This window comes from Schistocerca americana, chromosome 1 (genome assembly GCF_021461395.2).
Source record: "Schistocerca americana isolate TAMUIC-IGC-003095 chromosome 1, iqSchAmer2.1, whole genome shotgun sequence".
In the NCBI taxonomy this organism is placed as follows: domain Eukaryota; kingdom Metazoa; phylum Arthropoda; class Insecta; order Orthoptera; family Acrididae; genus Schistocerca; species Schistocerca americana.
The window spans coordinates 690826890-690854504 of record NC_060119.1 but is presented as its reverse complement, the minus strand read 5'-3'; the positions used below and the strand labels follow the sequence as shown (position 1 = coordinate 690854504).

The window sequence follows — 27615 nt, the reverse complement described above, 5'->3', positions numbered from 1 at the left end:
GTTCAGTCTTGGGTCCCTTATCGTTCTCAATATACAGGGTGATTATAATTAAAGATAAACTTTCAGATCACTGTAGAAATAACACCACTGATCACGATGATGTCAAATTGCAACAGAATATTATCACAGAAGGGGGAAAACATGTGGCAGAAAAAAAAAGTAGTGTGAAAATTGATCAATATATGGTGCTGTATGTGTCAGAATACGTAAATGAAAACACCTGTCATGTGCACGACCCATTGAAGTTGGCGTAAACACAGCGGGTACATTGCTTTCCTCCTTTCGCATCTGTGATTTTCGCCACGACTGTCTCAATGCAGGATCGCGCTCTGCTTGTGAAGCTGTAATACAAGAATGATGACTGTGCACACGTCGCTCTGCAGAAGTTCCGGATACTGAAGGATTTGAAGAAAGGCGTTGGTCCAATGACTGCCGTGGGTCTGGAGAAAATGATTCGGAAATTCAAATAGATGGGTTCTTTTGATGTGCAACCTGGTAGAGGGAGGAATCGAATTGATTCGACATCGGTGGAAGCAGTGGCCACAGCAATGCAGAAGGGGATGAGTGGTGGTGTGCAAATATACAGTGCACAGAGAATTGCCGGAACATTGGACATACCCATGAACATTGTGCGTAAAATCCTATGTACATCCTTCTTTGCTATCCATTCAAAATTACCGATGTGCTCGAGTTGCTACCTGTTGATCTGCCAGCAAGAGAGACCTTTGCTTTAGAATTTCTTGCTCGCATTGCAGTGGACAGTGATTGGCTGTAGAAGATTTTGTGGAGAGACGAAGCCCACTTCCATCTGAAAGGATACATCAATACACGATTGCTGAATACGGGCAACAGAAAATCCACACACAAACCAACCAGTACCACTTTATCCAAAAAAGGTCACTGTGTGGGGTGCATTTACGGTATCATTTATCATACGACCATATTTTTTCAAAGAGGCAGGTGCTTCCGATCCTGTTACCTGTACTGTCACTGGAAAGCACTATGAGTGTATTTTGTGCAACCATGTCATTCCAGCTCTCCAACAGTGTGGATGAGATCACTTTTATGCAAGATGGCGCACCTCCACACATTGCAAATGCAGTTAAGCAGCTGCTGAATCACCATTTTGGAAAAGCTAGAATTATCAGCTGCCATTTCCTTAAGCCTGGTTGTGCTGATCACTTGATCTTAATCTGTGTGACTTCTGGCTGTGGGGCTATCTGAAAGATGATGTGTTCAGTGTTCTGACTGCAAACTTAGCTGCATTGACGGCACACATTGTGCAACACATTCTGAACGTGATCAGTTAAGGAACATGCTGTTTCTTGATTTCAACCTGTTGTAGGAAACGGTGGACAGCATATTGAACATGTTTTGTGCCAGTCACACATAAATTAACAATATGATTTGATTCTGATTGATGCTTCTTATGCAGTTTTTGGCCTCAGGACAATTAAAAACCAATGTGGGTGATGCTTTTTATGCAGTTTTTGGCGACAATTAAAAACAAATGTGAGTGATGGTTTTTTATGCAGTTTTTAGCCTCAGGACAATTAAAACCCCCGTTTTTCCCACCAGATGTGATGTGATCCTGCCACAGTGAATGTGCTTACGTAACTAATAATACCACACCCATACACTCATGTACACAGAGTAGTACAGTTTGTTTAACGTCAAACGTACACCTTAGGCATTGATGTACGATTCATTTGTCATTTGTAGACAACCGCTATTAAATTATGATGCTTGTTACATTATGGAACTATTTATTTTTCTTCTGCCATACATTTTCCCCTTCTCCAATAATATTCCATTGCAATTTGACTTCATTCTGACCAGTGGTGTTATTTCTACAGTGGTTTGAAATTTTAATTTATAATCACCCTGCATATTAAGGACTTGCCACTCTATATTCACGAAGATGCAAAGCTAGTTCTTTTTGCTGATGCTACAAGTATAGTTATCACACCCAACAAACATGAATTAGCTGAGGAACTTGTAAATAATGTCTTTCAGAAAATTATTAAGTGGTTCTCTGCAAATGGACTCTCATTAAATGTTGATGAAAAACAGGATGTACATTTCTGTATAGTAAATGGCACGACATCATTAGTAGACAGAGTTTGAGTGAAAGTCTGTAGCTAAAGCAGAACATTCAAAATTTTTGGGCGCGTGCATCCATGAGATACAGAACTGAAAGAAACACATTGATGATCTGATAAAAAGTTTGAGTTCAGCTACTTGTGCTATTAGAGTTACTGCAAATTTTGGTGATAAACATATCAAAAAATTTGCTTACTATGCTTATTTTCATTCACTGCTCACATATGGCATCATATTGTTGGGTAATTCATCACTATGGAACATAGTGTTCATTGCACAAAAGTGTGAGATTAAAATAATCCCACCCAAAATCATCTTGTACACATTTATTTAAGGAGCTAGAGATATTCACAGTAGCTTCACAAAAATATATATTATTCACTTAAATGTGTAACTAACAACCCATCCTATTCAAAAACAATAGAAATTTCCATGGACACAACACTAGAAAAATGGCTGATCTTCACTATTCTTGACTGAATCAAACTTTGACACAGAAAGGGTTGAATTATGCTGCTGCTGCTGCCGTAAAAGTCATTGGTCACTTAGCAAATAGCATTAAAGGTCTGAAAAATAGCCAACCAGGAATTTAAAAAGAAAAATGGCAGCTCCTTCTACTCAACAGATAATTTTTTTATATATAAATTAGCAATTCTGCAATTTAGAAAAGAAAAAAACTGAATCACATCAAATGAAGAAACATTGTTAAATTGACACATTCCACATCATTACAAAGTGTGGTATTCATGATCTATGGAACAAGTATTAACCTAACCAAATCTAGCAGTCTTCATATGATTGGCACCAATGTTACTAGAATAAAATGCCTGCTGGATCTGTCTCCTAGTTACAACCTTTAAAACATCTAGGAAGAGATGTCCAGAAATATCATGTCGAACAATTGCACAAAATTATTTTTAGGAACGAGTTTCACAGAAACATAATTCATACATGAAGGAAATAATTTACAAAATCTTCATTTGACCAGTTTCTTGAGGATTGCTCATCAGTCTGTGATCCTTGTCAGACAGGATTAAAAGGTGTGTGTGTGTGTGTGTGTGTGTGTGTGTGAGAGAGAGAGAGAGAGAGAGAGAGAGAGAGAGAGAGAGAGAAGGGGGGGGAGAGGGGGGAGAGAAGGGGAAGAGGGGGGGAGAGGGGGGGAGAGGGGGGGAGAGGGGGGGAGAGGGGGGGAGAGGGGGGGAGAGGGGGGGAGAGGGGGGGAGGGGGGGGAGAGGGGGGGAGAGGGGGGAGAGGGGGGGAGAGGGGGGGAGAGGGGGGGAGAGGGGGGAGAGGGGGGAGAGGGGGCAAGAGTGGGGAGAGGGGCAAGAGTGGGGAGAGGGGCAAGAGTGGGGAGAGGGGCAAGAGTGGGGAGAGGGGCAAGAGTGGGGAGAGGGGCAAGAGTGGGGAGAGGGGCAAGAGTGGGGAGAGGGGCAAGAGTGGGGAGAGGGGCAAGAGGGGGGAGAGGGGCAAGAGGGGGGAGAGGGGTGAGTGGGGGAAAGGGTGGAGAGGGGGCAGAGGGGGGACGGGGGAGAGGGGGGAGAGAAGGTGAGAGAAGGGGAGAGAAGGGGGGAGAGAGGGGGGGAGAGGGGGAGAGAGGGGGAGAGAGGGGGAGAGAAGGGGGGAGAGGGGGGAGAGAATGGGAGAGAGGGGGGAGAAGGGGAGAGAGGGGAATAAATGTGATTTTTTTGTGTGTGACTGGCTCATTTATTAAGTGTGAAAGTGCCATCCATGGTGATGTGGCAGGCACAACACAGATTGAGTGATTACCTCTACTATTCCAAGTTTGTAAATCCCCACAAAGAATTAAGCAATGAAGTACTTTATCTTACATATATGTTGCGAATACACCATGACTGTAAAATAAAGGATACTTGAGTTGATATGGAGAATTACCAACTGTTGTTCTTACCATGCTTCACCATTGTTTGGAACAGGGAATGAGGAAATGATAGCAGATTAGATTAAATAAGATCAGATGGACTTTTAATTCAAAAAGATACATTGTGAGTGTTCCTCCACAGTGTAGTACGTCAGAAAAACAAAAATACAGAATAAATATTTGAAAAAATAAATAAAGGGTGTATGATAATGTACCTTCCTCAGATCCCAAGTGAAATCGTCATCTTTAATGTGGAACATGTCATAAAATGTTTAAATGTATTTCCATTTAAAAGGTAGTAACAAACTTATCGTAATTCTTAGGCTATTGTCACCATTAAGCAGAAAAATGATTTCAGAGCGCTTATTTACAATTATCACATTACTGCACTGAATTAGTACAGAAGTCAGATTGTACACAATACTCACACATTTTGGTGTTATACACAACAGTTCTGCCAAGAAATTCATTAATGGAGTAGAAGCATTTGGCCACCATTAAATCATTTAGGCTTATTTTAAATCAAAATGTATTAGTAGTTAAACTTTTTATGATTGCTGGCAAGTTACTGAAAAGGTGTGTTCCTGAATAATGGACACCTTCCCACACTGAAGTGGCTAACTTTAATAAATCTTTATGAAGATTATTCTTATTTACAATGTTGGTTGCATGAACTTAAGATATTTCAATGACAAATTTCTTTAAGGCATAAATATATTGAAAAGCAGAAGTTAATATCTCCAGTTCCTTAAATAGAGCTCCTGTTGGATGTCATTGAGGTTACATTGTAAATAAGTCATATTACATATTTCGAAAAGCTATAACCTAACTTGATAAGTTACTTCAAAAAGCAATCCCTTAAGACATTATAGATTAAAAGTAAGCAAAGTATGCTAGCTTTTTTAAATTTTTATATCTTCTCTTTCTGACAACATTCGCATTGCAAATAGAGACCAATTTAGCTGCTTCAGCAGTTCTGTGGTAAGCTCCTCCCAGTTGAATTTATTCTATCTAGATCCGAATCCCGCTCCAGCTACTGCCGGGTCTGGGTGCTGATGAGTCCTCTCCATTTGGCTCGATCCACCCACTACTTTTCTTCCTCCACTTGCTGCCAGGTCACACCTCTCCTTTCAACAGATATTCTCACTCCCATTTTCCACCGTGTTCTTGGGCGCCCTCTAGGTCTTTTCCCATCCATCTTTAGTTCTTCCATAATTTTGGGGAGTCTCTGCCCATGCATCCTCTTAACATGCCCATACCATCTTAATCTCTTTCTTTCAATTTCTTCTCTCATACTTTCTTGTTTGAGGTCCTTTCTAATCTCTACATTCCTTACTCTGTCCATTCTTGTTTTTCCCTTAACTGCTCTGAGAAATTTCATTTCCCCTGCTTGCAGTCTGCTCCAGTCCCTTTCTTTCATTGTCCATGTTTCTCCACCATAGGTGACAATAGGGAAGTAATAATTCTTATACATCAGGAGTTTTGCTCTTTCTGAAACTTCATTATTCCAAATCAGATGTTTTATTGTTTGGTAGAAATTGCCTCCCTTCTGTAACCTCCTATTAATTTCGTTAGTTATTCTTCCATCCCTAGATATTTCACTCCCTAAATAAGTGAAACTTTCTACCACTTTGAGGGGTTCTCCATTCAAGGTAATATTTCCATTGATTCCTTTCTCTCTTCCAAATACCATTACTTCACTCTTATCTTTATTTATTTTTAATCCATACCTTTTCATTATTTGCTTCCACGCATCAAGCTGTAGCTGTACATCGACCTCTTTATCACCTCATATTACCATATCATCTGCAAAAATCATCTTTTTGTCTTTTTCTTTTACTATATCTTTAACTGCCCTATTCATTCCCTCCATCACAACATTAAAAAGCGCAGGAGATAGAATACTTCCTTGCTTAAGTCCTTGTCTTATTTCGAAGTATTCAGAGTTCCCCAATGGTGTTCTAATTCTACAATTGTGGCCTCTGTACATTGTCTTTATAACATTAATGTATCCATCTTCTATATCTATCTTCTTCAGTTCTTCCCAGAGTCTTTCCCTGTCAACTGAGTCATATGCCATTTCTATGTCTATAAAAACCATTATCACCCTTTTGTTATACTCCCAACTTTTTTCCATCAGTTGACGGATAGAAAATATCAGGTTGATTGTGCTCCTTCCTTTCCTAAACCCATGCTGTTCTACACTCAGCTCCTTTTCTATCTTTTCACTTATTCGATTTAGTAAAATTCTTTCAAAAATCTTGGCTGTATGACTCATGAGGTTATTCCTCTGTAGTTTTTACAAAGTCTTTTATTGCCTTTCTTGAAGATGGGAACAATGTCTCCTGTTCTCCAGTCGCCAGGTATTTTACTAATTCTCCACACGCTTGATAGTACTCTATACAGCCACTGCATTCCCACTGGACCTGCTGCTCTTATCATGTCCACTGATACTTCATCAGGTCCTGGGGCTTTCCCCCCATTCATCTTCTTCACAACTTTTTCCATTTCTTCCTGTGTAATTTGTCCTAATTCTGCTTCCCAACTTCTCTCAATTTCTCCATTATTTGTTGTTTCCTCATACACCTGCTCCTCAGCATTTAACAGCTTCTTAAAATGTTCTTTCCAGAGATCTTTTATATTCCCTGGATCTTCAATAATGGTACCGTCCTCTGTTTCCATCTTTACTGGTACTTCAGAAGCCTTCCTTTTATTTTTCATCATTTTATAGAACATTTTCTTATTGCTCTTCACATCTTCAAGTTTTTTTGTAAACTCTTCCCATGCCTTTTTCTTTGCTGTTTCCACTATTTCTTTGCACTACTTCTTTTCCTCTATATATCTTTTATGGTCTTCGTCATTTTTAGTTTTCCACCATTTTCTCCATGCTCCATTTTTCTTCTAACTGCTTGGATTGTGGTATCATCCCACCAACTTGGCTGTCTTATTTTTTCCTTTCCAGATGTTCTGCCACATACTTTTTGTGCTGCTTCGACTAACGTGTCTTTGAATAAACTCCATTCTTTTTCTACATCGCAGAAAACTTCTTTTGGAAATTTTTGTGTTATTAATTCTCTGTACTTCTCAGCACATTCACTCTCCTTCAATTTCCAATCCCGTATCCTCATCACTTCCTTCTGTTTCCTATTTTTCACACACTGATTCATTTTCCATTGTCCCACCAGTAATCTATGGTCTCCATCTGCACTCACACTTGGAATTACCTTCACATTTGTTACTTTCTCTCCCCATTCCCTATCTACTAGAATATAATCAATTACACTCTTCGTTCTTCCATCCCAACTGTATCTGGTGATAACATGACTTTCTCTCTTCATAAACCAGCTGTTTGCTATTTTCATTCCATTCCTCTGGCACAAATCCAGGAGTCTTTCCCCTTCTTCATTTCTGCCTCCATATCCAAAACATCCCAATGCTTGCTCAAATCCCTTTCTGTCTTTGCCTACCTGTGCATTAAAATCTCCCACCACTATATTAGCACTCTCTATATGGTTTTCTAACACATTTTCAAAGTCCATCTTCTCTTCTTCGCTACATCCCACTTGAGGTGCATAAATCTGGATTACTTTTAGTGTTTCTTTTTGGAATCTCAGGTTTAAGATTATGATCCTGTCTGATATATATCTCACATTTTCAATACAGCTTTGTACATTCTTATTCACCATCACTGCCACACCATTTCTTCCAGACCTGTTATTCCCACTCCAGTACAGTTTTCCTGCTCCTCTCAAATTCTTCTCACCTTTTCCCTTCCACTTTGTTTCGCTTGAATTTATTATTCCTTGAATTTATTATCAACCTATAATCCCAAGAATTTATCACTGTCAACCTGGGTGAACAAAGGCAGGTATTGCACCTTGATCTTCCACAGGGATATGACACTGGTCGCTAGGGGTTGGAAACGAGAGTGGTGTAGGGATTGCCCAGGATGTTGTGTAAGTAGAGACAGCAGCAGAATACAACTTTGGAAGGGATGGGAAGTACTGTGAGTAGGATGTCAATGATTTCAGGGCACGGCAATTGATAGGTGAGGACCTAGAGAAGGACATGGTGCATTTAGTCCAGTCCAGCGTGGTATTGGTGATTTGGGAGGGGGAGGGGGGGGGGGGCTTCTTTGCAGCTCACTCTTGGGGATGGTAGGAGAATTAAGGGTGTGCAAGGACTTGAAAGGGGAAATTAATGCGGACTAGGATGGGGGTAGTGCCCATCTATGAACACCTTTGTGAGATATTAATGGGCAAGAGAATTCTTGTCAGTGTGTTTCCACCAAAAGAATCTCCGTTCCTGTTGACCAACACCTCTAACCAATTGCCTGGAAGCTAGCCTCACATACCCCATTCCATTATCATATTACTCTCCTCTCTACACTGTTGATGCCACTTCCCAATACACCAACAACCTTCATACTCATAGTCTTACTGTTTTAGAATACTATCTCTCCTAATGATCTTAGGACTAGAAACCCACTACCTCATTCCTTGTACAAGTTACCAATTACATCCTCAGACACTACCACTTCTCCTTTGAGGAGAAGATAAACAAACAAATCAGCAGCACAGCAACAGATGCCCACATGGTACTCTCTTATTCTAAGCTGTTTGTGTGACATTTAGAGAAAACTTTCCTAGCCTCCCAAAACTCCAAACCCAATGTCCGGTTCAGGTTCATTGAAGATACATTCATGATCTGAACACAGGGCCAATACACACTATCCTCATTCCTCCAGACCCTAAACAACTTCTAAAACCCACTTCATTTAGTCCTTTTCAGTCCTAAGTGCCACCTTCCTGGACATCAACCATCTATGATGGCTCCACCCATACCTCTGTCCATATCAAGCATAATAACCACCAAAAGTAAAATAAAAAAAATTGGTCCCATTTAGCCTGGCCCCCTGTGGATAGAGTATCTGCAGTGAACAGAATTCCCTCTCCCTGTATGCTGAAGGTCTCACAAAAGGCCTTCACAGACAGGCACTACACCTTAAACATAGTCTGCAAACAGATTTCCCTTGCCATATCCTCAGATGCCCCTAATCCTTCTACCGACCCCAAGAATCAGCTGCAAAGGAGTGCCCCCCTCCCCCCACATTGCCCAATATCACTCCGGCCTTTTGCAACTGTGTCTTACGATTATCTGCCATGGTGCTCAGAAATGAGGGACATCCTACATACGATCTTTTCCAGACCTTTTAAAGTGGTGTTAAGTTCCCCATACTACCTACAAAGCTTCATGGTTAAATCTCTCCCAACTCCTAGCCATAGGGGTTACACCCTCATGGAAGATCCTGGTGCAAGACCTGTCCGGTTCACCCATCCAGCACATCCTACTCTAGTCCTGTCACAGGCTTATCCTATCCTACCAAGGCAGGGCCATCCGTGAAAGCAGCAACATCATATATCAACCCTGCAGTAATTTCTAGGCAGCATTTTATGTGGGCATGACTATCAACCAGCTGTCCCCAGAATGAATGCCACTGCCAAACTGTGGCCAAGAACAGAATTGACCACTAAGTGGCAGAACATGTTGCTGAGCACATGTTCGAATACAATCTCTGCTTCATAACTGTGCTATTTGGATCCTTCTGTCCAGCACCAGCTTTTCTGAACAACAAAGATTGATTGTATCTTTGCAACACACCCTGCACACCCATAATCTTCCTGGTAGGTGCCCATTTGTTGCATGCACATCTCACGCACTTGTTGCCTCTCCCACCTGCATTCCTAGCCCGAGCACCTGCTGTCTCCCTCCGAGGTGTGTGTAAGGCTTACTTTCAGCATATTTCAACCATTCAGCAAATGTCCCACTGATAAATAACTGGTTATACAACAACAAAAACATACTTATATTTTCATACAAGTACAACACACACGCCCACTGTCTCTGGGCCCCAACAACCAGAGACAAAGGCTTGTGCTTGTGTGTGTATTTTCTATTATGGAAGGACTTTCATCAAGAGCTTAATATTTTAGCCATATTTTCCATTGTGCTGGTATGCAACTCAACATCTGTAGATGTGGTGAATAGCCATCTAATTCTTTCCATATCATTGTTATTCCATCCTTGACTTTCATTGTTTGGTTACATAAATAACTTAAAATGTTATTTAACTCAGAAGTAAACTCATTAATTACTGTTGTTGAGGATTTATCATAGTTGCTACAACTGTTTCATTTCAAAGATTTTATGGTGGACATTACTTCTACTGGTGCAGTGAGTGTCACACCCATATTACACAAGTTACTTGTGATGACTGGTCTGAGAAACCGTGTTGCAGTGTCTGCTGATCAAACCCATCTTTTCAGTAACAGTTATGAAATGCTTGTAAAAAAAGTTTTGCAACACTACACAAATCAGAACCAACGTATCGTTTACTCTTAGAGCTATCTGTCCTCTTCATCTCTTTTTTCATCAGTATCCTCCTTCACTATATCCTTCACTATATCCCACACATGGTCTTCATTTTGTCATCCGATGTAGCTTTTCCTCATACAGCATTTGCTTTGATATCTGTATAAAGGTCTTCAATATTTTGCAGTATGTCTTGTAATGAACTGTACCACATCCTAAGAATCTGTTTCTGATTGATACAGTTTCCTTTTTGTCTTATCAGACACCTTTATTCAGTCAGTAATTAGTGGCTTGATTGAAGACTTTACACTAATCTGGGTTACTCTTAGGGGAAAATAGTTTTCAAATAAACTAAGGATTTTATCAACACAAGTTCTGCATTTTTCTTTCATGTCATGAGCACTGTGAACATCAATCCTATTTGTCATTGAGGAGTTCCCTAAAATACTCAGTTTTCAGCTTAGTTACTATCCCCTCAAACTACAATTTAATACAGTTTATATCCTAATCAATACTAACATCTCACAAAAAGAACAGCATGTCGTGAGATGGGGCCACTGAATATTGGTTTCATAACATATGTTTGTTCATCAAATCTTTCTATGAAAATTGTTGCTGTTTTTAAGCCGTTATCTACCGTAATGGGAAAATGACGGTGGAAATGAAACTGAAAGATAATGTTACTGACTAATTAACTATTACTGGCAGAGTTCTTATGAAAACCTACACTAAAATCAGCAGCTACCACTATTTCTTGACTAATTGGTAAATAGAAAGTCAAAGTGATTTAGGATGGATGTGCTCTGCACACACTTACCATTATGAAGGATTTATTATGAAGTCCTGCTGCACATGCTGTTCCATGCAAAATTTATGAATATGTGTGTTCTTAAATTTATGGCAATTCCTGATTAATGTATCAACTCCTCCTTTCTCCATTTCTGCTCTAAAAAAAGTGAGGGGCTAACATAAATCCAATAACATTTAACACATCTATGCCAGTGGTAACACACTATTCAGACATGCAGGTTATGTCAACTGGATTTGATAACTAATTCTCAATCCCCATTCATAGTCCTTTAATACAACAGAGGCAGTCACCATCACACACTGACAGATGTAACTGGATGAAAATAAAATTCCTAGCAATTGCTGAAAATTTTTAACGGAGCTGATTCTGCTGATACAGTATAACAGAGTTATGTCATTTATTTGCTTGTCCAATAAGTATCCTCTGCCAAACATCGTAAGAGGTTTGCAGAGTACATATGCATATGTAGACTACTTATTTTGCAATTATGTGATGTTTCACACATTTTTGTTATGCATTCACATAATTTTTTAATTATATAAGGAAGAACTATAATACTGGATGCAAGTATGTATACAGTGAATTACAACTCAAAAAATTATTACTCATCTTCTTTTCAATTTAAATATGATTTTTATGATGTAGTAAAAAAAATAGTGTGAACTGAAATGTATTCTAAAAATTACCAAACTGTAACACAAACATAAATAAAACACATATTCATGTTTTGTAAGGATTCACCTTCACATAATCCTTTTTTATCTGAAAAGCTCTGACTGCATGCGATTCTGCTTTACAAAACTCGTTAATACACAAGTAAGCCTGAGCCATATTGCAGTGCAGGCTATAATTATCAGGGTCGCACATCAGACCTAAAAAGGAAAACAACATTGAATGAGGCACCCTGCAGTTACTATAATAAACAGAATCTTTTCTTACTTACTGCTACAACATACCTCTATTATAGAAGTCTAGGGCTCTATGATAGTCTTCTTGCTTGAAGGCTATGTTCCCATTTATCTTGAACCATCCTAGATCTTCCATGGCCTATTCCACCTGAAAGGAAGTAACTTATTGAAGGAACAGCATGGATAATGTTTAAGAATTAACTAACAATGTATAGTTATTTTGGACAGAAAACCACTTAATATTTGTTTGGAACTATAAGGCAAATAAAACTTAATAGTACATAAGTTATCTTGCCATATTTGCCTGCAGCAACTTGGAAAACTTTTGGAAACCTTAGCTGCTGATGACACGTTCAGACAGCATGATACATAAACTTATAACACGAAGTAAATATACCACTTCCATCCATTACAACTTTTCCAACAGGCTGCTAAACAATTGTAAAGATTAGGTTAATTCCTGAAAGAAACTCCGATGAGATTTCCTGCAGCATATTTCTAAAATTATGGTGTAAACATATCAATGTTGTTCCACATGGTTTCTGAACAGTTGTTCAAAAAATTCAGTCAGAAGAAGGCCTTTTGTAAGAATACAGAGAAAGACTAAGAGATCCAAAGTAAGTAAAAATGTAATAAGTAATGACATTGGTAATAATATTATCTTGCTGCTGTGAATTAGCATTTCACAGCATGGGTGATATCCTCCCCACCTGGTGGCAGCTCATGTTCTTGTCACAGATGTGGCTGCACTTATTGGCAATTTACTGTGCGTGTACTATAATGTCTAGGAGAAGTACGGCACAGCACAGGTAAGTCTGGTGACTGGAATTGTAATAGCGCCAAGATCTTGCAGCCAGTGTCTAGATGCAATGGACAGCTGCAGGAGAGTAGTTGATGTGATGCCATGAGCATGCACGGCATACCAGCTAAGCTTGTTTGGGTATTAGTGTGGGTGGTCCAAGGAGTTTAGTTATGTCACGTTCCACAGATCATTTTCACGATTATTTTATCGATATGATGTGGAACAAGTCAGATTACAAGATACACACACACACACACACACACACACACACACACACACACACACACACACACACACATAGTGCTAATATTAATATTACTGAAATTTTTAGTTCTACACATGCAACTACATTTACAAGTTCTTTCTTTTTAACCAGTTCTGAAACAGAAACTCGTCCATGGAGAGTTGTTGGTGTCAGCATGACTCTGTGTAAATGGAGGACGGGGCAGGCGTTTTCACCATCAGACAAGCAGCCGCAGTGGAGCAGAAGGCGGTTCAGAATCACCAGCAAAGGAGAACACAACTAATAACTTGGAGTACAAGAAAATCCACCTGGAGAGATGATTCAGGAAGCATGGGGAGGAGCAGCGAGGCTGGTTGACGGCTGCTGCCTGTCAACACAGGGCATCATTCTAACAAGATCAGTGGACAGCGTACCCAAGTTTCCCTGGCGTATACAATGTTCAAATAAGTTACAGGAATCAAAATATTAGCAGTTTAGAAGTCACCTGGCTGCATTCCTGAAGTTATTTGGACAGTGCTTGACTTCACAAATCTACGAAAAACAGCGCAGCTAGGAGTGAGAGTTGATTGCTGTGGCATGCTTTCTTATACGAAAGAGGAGAGTATGTGTGGTGTGACCAGTGCTAGCTTCTAGTGAATAGAAGTGAGCCAGGTCTGTCCCACTGAAGTCACCTATTAACTAAATAACACAGTGAGGCAGAAAATACTTGCAGGGGACATTGATTTCAATTTTGGCACTTGAAATAAAATGGATCTGATTGCTTTCCCACTCCACCCCACAGGGAGGGAGGGAGGGAGGGAGATGATTGCTTTTCCATTTCACCCCACAGGGAGGGAGACGCAGGGAGAGAGATGATTGCTTTCCCATTCTATCCCAAAGGGAGCGAGGGATGGAGGGGGCAATAGAGAGAGAGAGAGAGAGAGAGAGAGAGAGAGAGAGAGAGAGAGAGAGAGAGAGAGAGAGAGAGAGAGAGAGAGAGAGAGAATTTTTACCTCTCACAGCTACAACAATTGAAGTAATTATTCAATTCTGAAGATAGTCAGTGATCACACTTTACACAACTCACATTATCTCACAATGTCATTTTAACTATATATCCAGTAATAGAAATTTACTTAATTGTTATGGCGCGCATCTTGTACCCTTTTGTGATTATGACCGCAAATTTTTTAATATAGTGTGATTTTCATCATTATGCTGACAGCAGAATTTGATGCAACTGCTTGCACTCCTTGCTACAAAACAAGCTGATTGCCTGGTGCTCTCATAAAGACTATTTATTACCAGCTGCTGACAACCCCTTGCATTCTCATCACCCCTGGCAAGTACTGCCAAACTGATCCACTGATACAGGCACTGCCCTCCATATTGGTTCTTACGTCAAGTTCTTGCTCAAATGGCTATCCACTACTCAGAACCTCCCACTGTACAGCTAATGGCACCTTTACTAATTCCAGCATCCTATGGCACTACCGCCATAATTTCCCTAACAAAATAGTGTAATACAAAGAATCAAATTTCGTAGATGGAAAAAATAAATTATAGTAATACCAGCGATATGTACACAGCAGGTTTACAGTCCAATCCGTGACTAGTTCATTGGCGTCTCAGTAGAAACCCAACATCAGGAAAGAAATCAACGATGTCATACTTGAGGGAACTATTCCAGCTTGTGACTTAAGCAGTCCGATGGGGGTGTCTGAATGACTGTCCTCCCATGTGTGTGTACAATGTCTTACTGTTGCCACATCTCACTTGGTCCAGAACAATTTCCTCGCATAACCATTCTGAAATACAAAGTGTGACTAGCTAAGAATGAACTTGTAGCAAATGTAACAATTCTGAAAAGAGAAGAAAAACTTTAACAAAACTAAAGCAGAGAAACTGACCACTGGTTACTGAGATCGGTGGACTCTCACCTCCTTACAAAGAGGCATAGTGCTGTGGACTCTCCTCTCCTTAGAAAGAGGAATAGCATTCACAGATGCTAAGTCTGCCTCGATAGCCGAGTCGTCAGTGCGGCAGAATGCCATGCAAGGGGCCCCCGGGTTCAATTCCCAGCTGGGTCAGAGATTTTCTCTGCTCAAGGACTGGGTGTTGTGTTGTCTTCATCATCATCGTATCATCGCCATCGACATGCAAATCGCCAAAGTGGCGTCAACTAAAAAGACTTGCACCAGGTGATCAGTCTACCCAACAGGAGGCCCTAGCCACACAAGATTTCATTTCATTTTACCACTCAATCTGGGAATTTTCCAAAATTAACGAAAATTGGATCCCACTATTTTCCAAATTCTGCTCGTTTAGTTCAATGTAAATTATTTAATAGGTAAGTTCCACATCAGCACTGAAAAGTTATCATTCAACATGTATGATGTAGGAGCCCACATGGTAATAACCACTGCTATTGATCCTTTAAGTTTGTGCTCTTGAAGTGTTGTCACAACATATCATACTTTTTTTTTTTTTTTCTTCCAAGATTGAAATAAAAATAGTTTTAGTACTACCCTAAAAATAATGCTCGCATAATGATTTTATTTTATTGGCTGGGATTATATACTGAAAAGAGGTTAATCCCCAAACACTGTAAAAATCTATATTACATACAACATAAATCAAAAGCATCAGGTTTTTATCCTACGAGTTCAGCGTTCTAACTTCACACACTGGATACTTTTTTCTCTGTGGGTGTAAGGATTATGAACCTCATTTTGGTAACAATATGCTGTGTTAGTCAACTTTACAGGAGTCCTCACAGCTTGTAGGTGCCATACACAAACTATGAACAGAAGTCAACACTGTGATCGTCAGCATGAGGACTGATAACAAATTATAACAGAATCCATATACATTAACATAATAAAGAGAACTGATGTTGGTTCGCTGTGTACTAAGAGTAATGTCGTATTACGTTAGCACACTTATACACAATAGTTTAATTTATAAACTACTGTCTTTTATAGAATACTATGAAATTATTGATAAAATATTATTTCATGAAAAAATTAACTATTGAATATTATGTAGCATAATGAAGTTGGCTGCATGAAGCGGCCTCTTCAAGAACCCAGGAATATCTGTCCCTGAACACCAGCAAACATGTGTGCTGAGAGATATGCATTGCCTTTCCTCAGATTTTTATGAGAATACTTTAATTATTTTCCAATAGTAGTAAACCGTTTCCCAAGCACAGGGTATCATTTAATACTGTATCTCATCATCAGTAGATTTTGTTTTCACTCTTACAGTAAATAAAATTTTACCTAATTTGTAATTTTATGAGCCTAATTGACTGAGCAACCCCAAATTAGGGTGATGTGATGGCCATAGGCCTTTCATGGATAAAACTTGAAAAATAATGACGATTTCCTGAGTGACAAAATGACTGCTGTGCTGTTTTACAGTTACTTCATTCTACAGAGCAGTGGGAGTGTGAAGAGAGGTAGGTACAGTAGTATGCCAGGACCATAAAGACAACAAAGCACAGCAGCTATACTCAGATGCCATCACATACTGTGATGACTCGTGTTTTGCTGTCACCAACAATATAAATCTCCCACTGATTAGAGTTTGCTCAATTAATTACACAGATATAATCATAATTTTGACAAAATTCCGATTTAGTAGGTCAAACACCTTTTCCACTGCCACTGTATGTCACATGAAACAAAATTATCAGCCCCTCCTTGTGTGGACCTTCCCTACACATTTTGGGGCCTATACACGCATATGAAAACTAATCTTATGTCCTATACTACCACAGAAAAAGTATCTATCAAATCTTCTTAGGGGGGCACAAAATAAATATTTAAAACTAGTTAGTATGTTCCACAGCCTAGTGACGTGTCACATAATATATAACAAGAACATAAATGGCAATATAAATTCATGAAAGTAACCAACTAATGAAAGACATAAAATGGATTTAGTTTTAAAATTGTTGTTATTCGTCTAGTCAGAAAAAAACCTGTCTTCTTCATACATTCCCCTCATTCTGGCCACCACAATGTCAATTCCAATTTACAAGCAGCTCTGGCTCATCACTCACTGTTATCACATCATAACTGCTATCTGGTTTGAGCCAATGCAGTAGTCACAGTCACTGTTGTTTTATTATATTTCCCCCACCGAAGATCTCATTTGAGTATACTCAAACTACAACAACAAATACTACATACGAAGCACGGTAGGCCTAGGATCAATCAACGCAACTATAAACATACAGGAATCATCAGCTTTGTCATGAACTTGGCATAGGTACTGTATTTACACTGAAAACAAGTTTTTTGATCACAAAATGTTTTTCATTAAAAGACATTTTTAAGTACATATTTAACTTTGGAAGGCAGGAAATCTCAAACGGCCTTCTGCAACACAATAATTTGCAAATAGTGACGACCGCTCCGAAATGTGCAAGACAGCAAAATAAATTAGTCATCAGAGATCAAGGCACTAATATGCAGTTCCTAGATGCCACCGTTATTTCAAATAGTCACGCACATTCCGAGAGGCTGTAGTATCACTACATATAATGAAAATGCCACGTTAAAAATGTACAGTGGACTTCAGTTATTCGATCACTAGTCATAATAATACAAAATTCTATTGAACTGGATGTTTACAAGTATCAAAAACACCTAACCACTTACTTTGTTTCGGCTCTATAATCTATTATGACAGCGTGTCAAAACACAACAGCGACGTGTTCCACAAATTCAGTCACGTAAAACTGTTCGTCAATTATACGACATTGCAAAACAGTAACGACCACTTCATTACGCCCATCCATTTTCGGGGAAGACCACGTGAGTATCTGACACAATACAAGTTTGACCATCGAAGACTCGCTGAGTATCTGACACTTGACAGGAAATGCCAATTCAACAACAAGTGTCAACAGTAATTCGAAACGCATGACACAAACAATGAACACAACTTACAATGATGGTTTATTCATGTATAACGTTGCGTCACATCTATGGTGTTTATCGTTAATAAATAATAAAAGGAATATACCTCTCGCGCCACAATATTCCAAATCGCGTCTCTCTCCTACAGCATCTCAAGCAAAGATACATTAAACACATAGGCGTTAGACGTCAAGTTCAGAGGTAAAGCACTACGAAACTTGTGATTCCCCGGCCACAGCCTTAGCACTTATTTTGTATGTGGAATTGCTCATAGCGAATATGATGTTTCCTGAATTCTGATCGTTATCCAAGAAACGTATTAACTTCATTCGGACCGCCAATTACTCAAAATATAAGCATTTAAATTACTTACCGATACTCTATTAATTTTATAAAATAATTACGCTTTTAAAACACTGGAGTGACGTAATTAATTACCCAATGATCTCTGACTCTCGTGATTATAATATTATGACAATCTTTTTGTAGACACAAGTTAAAGTTGCCTCAGTCTTTAAACCATTAACGATATTGTATCGAAAACGCGAAGTCCATGTGATTCTGAATCAAAAATCATCTACCTTGTCTTCTTTTTCAATTTAGTTCAAATTTTGATACGAGTTTCCTTCAAAAGCCTTTGAGCTTCCTTTTTTTTTGTTATTTCACTTCTGTGCAAACAGCTCTACCACAAAAAGTCTACCTATCTTTTAATTTCTGTGGCTGGGTTTGGTTGATTCTTCTTCTGTAAAATCATGACACCTAGTATTATACTTTTTTACATTTTTATTCATGTTTTTTTCATTTTTATGTTTGTATTTTCGTAGGGAAAGAAGCTCTCTAAGGGGTTGCTTGAACTACAATTGTTTTCTTGATCTGTTCCGAAATATAAGTTATTCTAAAAAAAGTTGTTTAAACAACCGAGTTGCCAATTATTACATTTTTGCTGAATACACTCTTCAAAGTAACAAGACGTACATCATTAACTTTCCCAAATAAGCATATTATCCCTAATTTGTAATTCACATTGGAGACCAAAATATGTGTTAATAAGGTCTGTGAAAGTGGTGTGGTGGACGTAAGACAACTGACAAATTGCAAATGTAAAAAGCAACAGTTTATATTTTGGAGTGATTATGGTGTAGAGAGAGCCAAGGAAACTGCTATTTTTGTATAATTCAATAGACATAAAAAATCTAGTGAGAGTATCCAGATACGGAGTAAGAAAGGCGATATGTGGCACACTCAATAGATGTTTCTATACCAGTCCCCATCATCACTCAGATATTCCATAGACAGATGGCAAAGAATTGGGCTATATAATTTCCAGTGGACCTGAATCTGAAGCAGCATTTCAATAGCTCTTCCAGGAATAAATCAGTGATTTGACTAAGAATGTATTTAAATTCTTGGCATCTAGAATCAAAGAAAAAAAACTCCCAGAAGCCAGATTTACCAAACCAGAGAAACTGCACTTCTTCCATATTTCAATGAAGCTGACGAACTTGATTCCTCAAAAAACTTCTTGACCTAAAAATCAAAGTGATTGTACCAGAATATCAGCCAGAAGACTGGACATTTTTATAGGCAGGCTCCCAGAAGATCAGAATGTCAACTATTGCATGGTATCACATATTCCAATTGCTTACTCAGCAAAAGTGTATGATGGATATGAAAATATCGGAATGGTCATGCAGAAATGTTAACATCTGCAGAAGAGACCTACCATACTGTTTCTGTTCTGATCTTAATATGGTGGACTTCTCGTTCAGATAGCAAGGGTTTTCATGAAGTAGCCATGTGTGAGATACACGTGGGGTAGTAGACATGAAGGTATTATAAAACCTCAATGACAGTAGACCACAACAGGATTGCCGGAGAGTGGTAATATGGCCTACAAGAGAACGTAACTGTTGGTACAGCAAACAGCATAAATTAAAAATAGTTATCACACCACAGCTCATAAAATTACACTTAATGGGACAATTTGAGAAGGCCTTGAATAAAAATGGAAATTCTTTCAAATATATCTACAGATCCTTTCCTGGAGTCCATAAAAAAACTAGCAGCCTATAAAAAAGTGTACAGTTATGTGAATAGTACTAAAAATTATAAAGTGCCCATTAATGTTCACACTAACCATTTGCACATAGCTTGTGCAGTGGCTTGTTCCACAGTGCTTTGATAAAAGAATCACTTAAAGAACATTCAAACATTCTGTGGAATATATTAACTAACTTAAACCTTGAATCTTTTATGATCCTCTACTTTGCAAGCCCATCAATGATTCCAGTCATAGACATCATCCTTTTCTGCTTATGACTGTAGAGAACTATTCTGCTACTGCAATTTCGATTTTACACCACTGTCAAGCATTTACATGGTATCTGATGCCATGTCACTTACCAATAACAGCCATAAAAAGAAAATGACATCCTCTAAACAATTTTCACAGACTGTGGACCTGTGGTGGACCTGTGTTACAAGAAGTTACTGATATCACTTTCACTACGTTAATGAAAGAGACTGAAGCATGCAGCTGAAAGATGATTATAAGTGAACACCACATATGAGTCTCATTGCTGATTTTTGTGGAATCGACATTTTCTCACTTCAGTGCTGAGTTGCTGTAGAAAATTATGCAATACGATATTAATGAGTGGAAATATGCGAAATATGTTATGATATTGATTTGTTTGTCTTCAAATCTAGCTATGATATGAACAATAAAAATTTCTGAATTTGTCAGTAACCAATGTCGCACTTCGGCATATGTTTAATTGTAATATATTCTGAACATTATTTCATATGCTCTATGTTTTTCACATCTGATTATAGCAGTAGCCAAATCAGATCAGTAATGTAATAAATATAAACAAATATTAAGTGCTTTTCACCATATTACTCATAAAATTACTGAACATATTTGCATAAACAGGTCACTAATATTTCCCCTCCAGTTCATATTTTTAATAATATGCACACCCAAAAATGTTAAACATTCTATTCCCTTTACTGACTTCTACATATGTGCTTGACTAATTGTAACTGATGTCCTGTTTGCGGTACCATACTGAATGTACTATGATAATTTTTCAAAATTAAAGAAAAATACATGTTCAGAGATTCACTTAACAATTCTCTGAAATAAAAAACCATGGCTGATAAATTCTTCTATTGCTTTCTCACTAATAGGATTATCTGTAGCTCTGATGTCATCTGTCTTTTACTTGGTCTCTATTAAGAAGGAGGACATTCACATATATAAGGAAGAGATATGGATGCAAATGTGGACCATGTGGGAAACACTACCACTGAGGCAGCAGATTGAAGGTCCTCTTTTGATAAAACACCATGTTCTGCTGTGTGAAGAAATTGGCAACCGGCTGCTGCACATCATATTCCAACAGGAATCGTCGACCCTTCAGAGCGTTTCCTAAGGGATCAAAGACGTCATAATCGCAGTAGAGAGATTGGGACTGTAAGGTGAGAGCTTGAGTGTCTCGCACTTGTGTTGGGGTAACTTCTGCATTACAAAATAAAAACGTGTGTAAACATGAAGCAGTAGGATCCCTTATCGCACCATTCCACAAAAGACGTTTTTGACAGACGTGTTCCCCATACACACTCTTCATTCTCCTATGGATGTATACTGGTGTTTGTCCTTCAACATCCAAAAAAAGAATGACAGCTCGTTCGTCCTGTTTGGACGCATTTGGTAGTAACAGCGCCACGTTTCATGTCTCCACATTTACCATAGGCATGTTGGAAATACGTGAATGCTACACCAATCCTTTGCCTATATGTTGGTGCTTGTATACCAGCATCGGACTCGCGCTACATTACATATATACTGCCCCATCGCCCTCAAACGGGAAGTTTTTGATTGCCCCTTATATATCTTCTCAATGAATGTAACGAAAAGCTGAAGTATCACTTAGAACATTCTTCTATGTTTATAGAAGAGTAAAATCTAATACAGAATGACTTGACTGCTTCTGTTTCGGACACATTTAAGAACAAAACAAGATAGGAGATAAGTGAATCAGTGTCTCGGTGATCTGGATGAAGTAACTCATGTATGTTATTTCTTGTAGATTTCCTCATCGCTTTATCGTAGCTGTTGGTCAAGTCAATGGCTCAATGGAAGATCACAAAAATACATGAACATTTTCAGAGTTACAGTGGAACTGCTGTTATAGCTGCTCATTTGAAAGTATTGCAGTCAAGAGCGTTTTCTACTTTGTTCATTATTTTCTTGTTGACTGAATTCAGTGCTGTCACAAGTCATGTCAAAGATAAAAGAAGCAGGACTTTTTTGCTTTGAATGGTCTTATTACTCCACTGAAATGTCAACGAGAAGGTCCTGGGTTGCAGATATGAGTAAGTAGAGAAATAGCTTCCCAAAGTTGTCATACCGTGGAGTTATGCATATAATTTGGTGAGACCCTCATACCACACTCACATGACCTTTTATCCAGTATCACTTTACAGTTAAGCCTTTATATTCAGCGTCTCCCTTTCGTTGCCATTGTCTACATGTGCCTCTCTACCACTGTCTCCTTTTTCTCCCATTGATTTACAGTACATCCCATTGCCACTGTCTCCTCTCTCACTTACACTGTGTCTTTTCGACTTTCTTTCCCACTGCCACTGTCTCTTCCATACCTCACCAGCTCAACATTTCTGTGAGGTGAGGGTTCATCTCATTTGTTTCCCTTTCAAACACATATATAAAATTTTGCGACCTCAATTACACCTATATGTTAAACTTCACTAGGCTTCAACCCCCCCCCCCCCCTTGCCCTTCCCACCGCCACCACAAGCCATGTGTGGTCTCCACTCCTTATTTTTCATGTCCACTGTCTCCTCTCTCTTTTGTTCCCACTGCTTTTTTATCTCAATCTATCTCTCTCTTTTACTCCCATTGTTTATCACTGACCATCAATACCTCCTCTCTCTTTTGCACCTACTGCTACTGTCTTCATCCACAGCCATTTTTCTCTTTCATCATTACTGTCTCGTCTCTCTCTCTCTCCCACTTGCATTGTCTCCTCTCTCTTCCACTCTCAGTGTCTCTCTGATATTCTGTTTCAGCATAAGAGCTAGAATATATTTGCATGCTAAAAGTATTGTTTAGAAAGTCGGAATAAGAACTGAGAAAGCACTTTGCTCTCAGAGTCCTTGAAAGAGAAACATACTCACCTTTTTTGTGCTCTGGCATGAACATTTTCCCATTGGCTCCCTTCTCCCCTGTTACAGCAGGATGTGCTGCTTACCTTAAACGAATCCTATAAGTCAATAAAGTTTCGATAGCTTATTTACATCCCTCGATAGATTTAAGTACTTTGACACACATAAGCAACAAATAAGTATTACGATATAAAATAATTTGCTTTATTTTTTTTTTTATTTTTTAATATACTTCGCTCAACGATCACAATTTATCATAAACGCCCATCTTATGATTTGTATCTTCCAACAGTAATAATGTCATTAGAAATAGTTTACTGAAATTGCAATCTTTCCAGTTTTACATAATTTTTGGCAATAACTTTAAGTTCTTTTCAGGTACGATTCTTGTCACTGTAGTATCATTTTGGGTATATTTGTAAAGGTGTAAAGTGCCAATTATACAGAGATAGCTTATCATAAAGTTTTATTGGTGATAAAATGCTGACTAAAAGCACAGTTTGGTGACATCAGAATATTTGCGATGACCTTAGAGCCATTGCCATGTGTTCATTATATAAGTTAAAAGCTATCTTTATGGCTCACACTTGATATTACGTGTGTGTTCTACGTGCACATGTGTGATACGTTTGAACCTCTGGATCTCAGTAACAAATAATCATATCAAAACAAGTTTCAACGTTCCTTGAGAACACTATCTTATAGACATATGGCAAAAATTTCAATGATCTGTCATGGAAACTATAGAATTGACAATCCTGACAATTGGTACTTTTTTATCCCAAAAATCGTAGTTTCTTGGGGTTTTCCCATGAACTGCCCATGAAAAAATGGTAAATTTATAAGCCATATAAAGTCCACCCTTGTTATATAATTCAAAAGAACCAATCAGTTTTCTCAGTTTGTCTGGGTTGGAGGAAATGTGTAATGCTTAAATTTTGATCCTGTACTGTAGGTTAACTACAGTATGCCCGATCTTCTGACAAGTATGAAAATGGTCGCTTTGCCAAGGGCAATGTAATTGTTTAACCTCTTATCTCTGAGATCTGTAGAAGCTGATATATAATCCTGAAAAATCGCATTTTTGTTTATTGTTTTTTGGAACATATTGGCACCTTGCGCTGTTCCACAGATACAGATGACTTTTATAAATCCATTTAAGATTACTGAAAAACTTGTGTGTCAGCTACATAACTGTTAGAACATGTGTTAAGATAAACTCAAATTTAGTATAATCTGAAAGGGTTAAATGAATCTAAATAACAGTGTTTACAACAAATTACTGGTTTCTTTACATAAGAAATTCTAAAGATGATCTACAATGTCTATAAATCAGATTTCTGATGTAACATAGACATCCTGGTAGCAAAATTATAATGTTTTCTCAACAATGCTGCTCTAATGACATTTAATTTCCAGAATGAATTATTGTAATAAATTTACTAATTTTTAGGTTTGAGGATAAAAATTTATTTAATTAAATTTTTGGGCTAGTATAGGGAAAAGATTTGTGTGAATAAAATTTAAATTAACATTCCTCTACTAAAATAAGTGGAAGTGTCGAACAAACGATGTGAAACTTATTATTTATCAGTTGTTAAACTCATACGAATCACACTACACACCTGAACAAAATGTTTCAGAGTGACAGAAATAAAAATTTGTACATCTTTTTGTAACATTTATTTACAGGTGCTGGTAAGAATCCATTTATTGGTTCAGCACTCATGCAGATTAGATGTTTCAGGAAATACATGGGCAAAAAAAAGGAATTTACATCTCAATACATAATAATTGATTGTCAGCCATTCAAGGTCTGGTTCTTATCATAGATCTTGGAGGACCATTTGGAGCTTGAATATTAACAAAGGCTGCATGGGCATTCTGTGTTATAGCGCTGTCTTCGTGGAAGAGAGCATGTCTGAACGCAATCCCATAGTTCAAATGTAGTGGTAGGAGTGAATTACTTAATGCACAGAGCAGTGATGGTGATCTAAAATTGATGTACTGGGCCACAACTGCGTAAGGAACCTCTTGGATCATGTTCATGTGAAATGGAAACATTTTTTCATTCTGCATCTTCTGCATAAATAAGAACAAAGCTGAGTCTTGTTTTAGGTAGTAATATACACATTAAAGACATTTTTATCTGACTAGGGAAAAAGTTATGCATGATACAGATATCATCAGGTCAATGTTTTATTTCTGAAACTCACTGTTTTGCAAGAGGCAGTTCTAATGTGCTCTAAACAATAATATAACTTTTTTCAAACCCAGTGCTCAGTATCTGTGGTTTATTGTAAACAATTGGGGAATTGTGGCAGACCAATAACACATACAGCCATAGATATTGGCAGAACCTTCATCTCTGAAGGCATTACAATATTTTCTTGGAAATATTAACTACTATACACTCTTTATTCCTATTATAGCTAACATATCTCAAGCACTTAAACAGTTGCACAAATAGCTGCTTAATTTATTGTTAGTCCCATGTCACTGAACAACAGTTCTTTACCACAACTTGAGTCATTCCTCAAATTTTCAGAATGTTTAGTGACATGAAAGGATGTTAACTGAAACCATAGATGCCTCACAGAATGGTTTTGACATGGTGATTCACTGAAAGATGAAAAAGCCATGATAAGGAGAACAAAGAGAGTTCCTTAACCCGATTTCTCAGAACTTCAGTCAGTGGAAGAAGGGTCAAAACAAGTGACCATGTGTCACAGCTTATCCATAGATACTGGGCCATGTTTTGTATGTACTCTATGTGCCTTGTGGCGAGCAAATTTGTTGCACTGAAGATGTGGCCCTGTGGCTAACGTCGCATTTTACATTTTTTTTCAGCCATGTTAGAAACCCGATTATTATTTTTATTTTTCATTTATCTGCCCATGTCCATAGAAGATTACTACATAAATTTTTGAAGTTTGTATTGAAATGACGTTATCCTTATTCGTCAACTAATTATATTGTGTATCAGGCGAATGAATTTAAAAAAAGAAATCATTAAATGAATGCAATAACTATTTTAAATCGTTTTCAGTGAAATTCCTGCAGTGTATCCCGATTCATAATCAATTGCAAGCGCCAGTTTACGCTAAACTGATCCGTTATGCGTTGTTTGCTGCGAAATTATGGCCAGAACGTGAAATTTTCGGCAATATTAAGGACGTTTACTTAAAGACGAAGAAATGTCACTGTGGGAAACCTGTCTTCATGTGATCCTCTTGGTGTTAGAAATTTCTATGTTTCAAATGTTTCTCCAGTCGGTATCACCAGAGGGAATGTAGCAAATCTGAAAATGAAATGTCCAAATGCTACCATTTCGAATCAGGAATCTCTCCTTAAGAGAATGACTCGATATGTTCAGGATAAGTGGCTTGCACAATCTCAAAATTTAGCTGATCTCGCCTCCTAAAAACACAAGTTATTTTACTGTTATTCACAAAGAGTTTTGCATAATGATTCGATCGATAGTGGTACTATATTCTCGCATTTTGCAGTTGTTAGACCAAAACAAGTGGGAGGTTTCTCCAATGAAATAATTTTTCTGTCACCATTCCTATTGGTGTTGCGCCAATAAGAATATCAAAAGCGTAACCCACTCCTGCCAAGACAGCACACTGCAACAATGGCCACACTTTATATGCTTTCCCCATGGACCGTCATATGGAGCCATGGCAGTGGCTGCACGTCCACATTGTAGAGCTCTACTCACATGCCATATTGGTGAAGTCGTTCATGCATTTCATAAATTCCTTTTTGTAGTGCCACTGCACAGCAACACATCCAAGGCCACAATATCCATGACGGCAAGAGTTTTGTCAATTGAAGGCTTCCAAAAGTGATGGTATGTAACTGTTGTCCTCAATTTAGATGTTAAATTTTTGGAGTGTTCAAAATGTTCGTAACATCTCCTAACGCCCACAAAACGAAGTGATGAAACGGTTAAGATCCCAATGCGCGTTGTGCAGTCTGGGTTTCTTTTCCTCATACCCTATCCAGATTTCGATTTTATACTGTTCCCCCAAATCGATTAAAGCGAAGGTAGAAATATGAACAGAATGTGCATGGAGAGATTTCCTCTGTGGCTGCTTACTACAGGCAACAGCACAACATCAAATTTGAATTATGTACCTATGCGTGCGCTGGTGAGCATATTCGGCGCAGATTGTAATCATATACAAATGTGTGAGCCATATATATACATTCAGTTCAGTTGGTGGACCTGTCATCAGAATCAGGTTCGTCCTTGCTGCATTTAGTTGCCACATGTGCGGCTGTCTGTGCCTCCACTGCTTCTGCCTCCACTATTGTTCATCTGAGGACATAATCTACCGCCAAAGTTTAAAGGAAAGAATCTCCAGAAGCAAGCCAGAACTGCCAGTCC

General features: G+C 38.4%; 1 protein-coding gene across 5 annotated transcripts in view; it reads right to left on the bottom strand.

Annotated features, from left to right (window-relative positions):
• LOC124609238 overlaps positions 1 to 18206 on the bottom strand; it is a 330778-nt gene extending 312572 nt beyond the window's left edge. For 2 of the 5 annotated variants that reach the window (XM_047140056.1, XM_047140059.1), the window contains exons 1-3: positions 18136 to 18206; positions 12122 to 12221; positions 11907 to 12037 (exon numbers count right to left, since the gene is read on the bottom strand). In XM_047140056.1, coding sequence (XP_046996012.1) covers positions 11907 to 12037; positions 12122 to 12209 — 219 coding nt within the window. In that variant the 5' untranslated portion in view covers positions 12210 to 12221; positions 18136 to 18206. Of the gene's footprint in view, positions 1 to 11906; positions 12038 to 12121; positions 12222 to 17101; positions 17121 to 17768; positions 17900 to 18135 lie in introns of those variants that run through there. The other 3 variants (XM_047140060.1, XM_047140057.1, XM_047140058.1) reach the window with 3 other exon arrangements.
• Positions 18207 to 27615: the final 9409 nt, after the last annotated feature.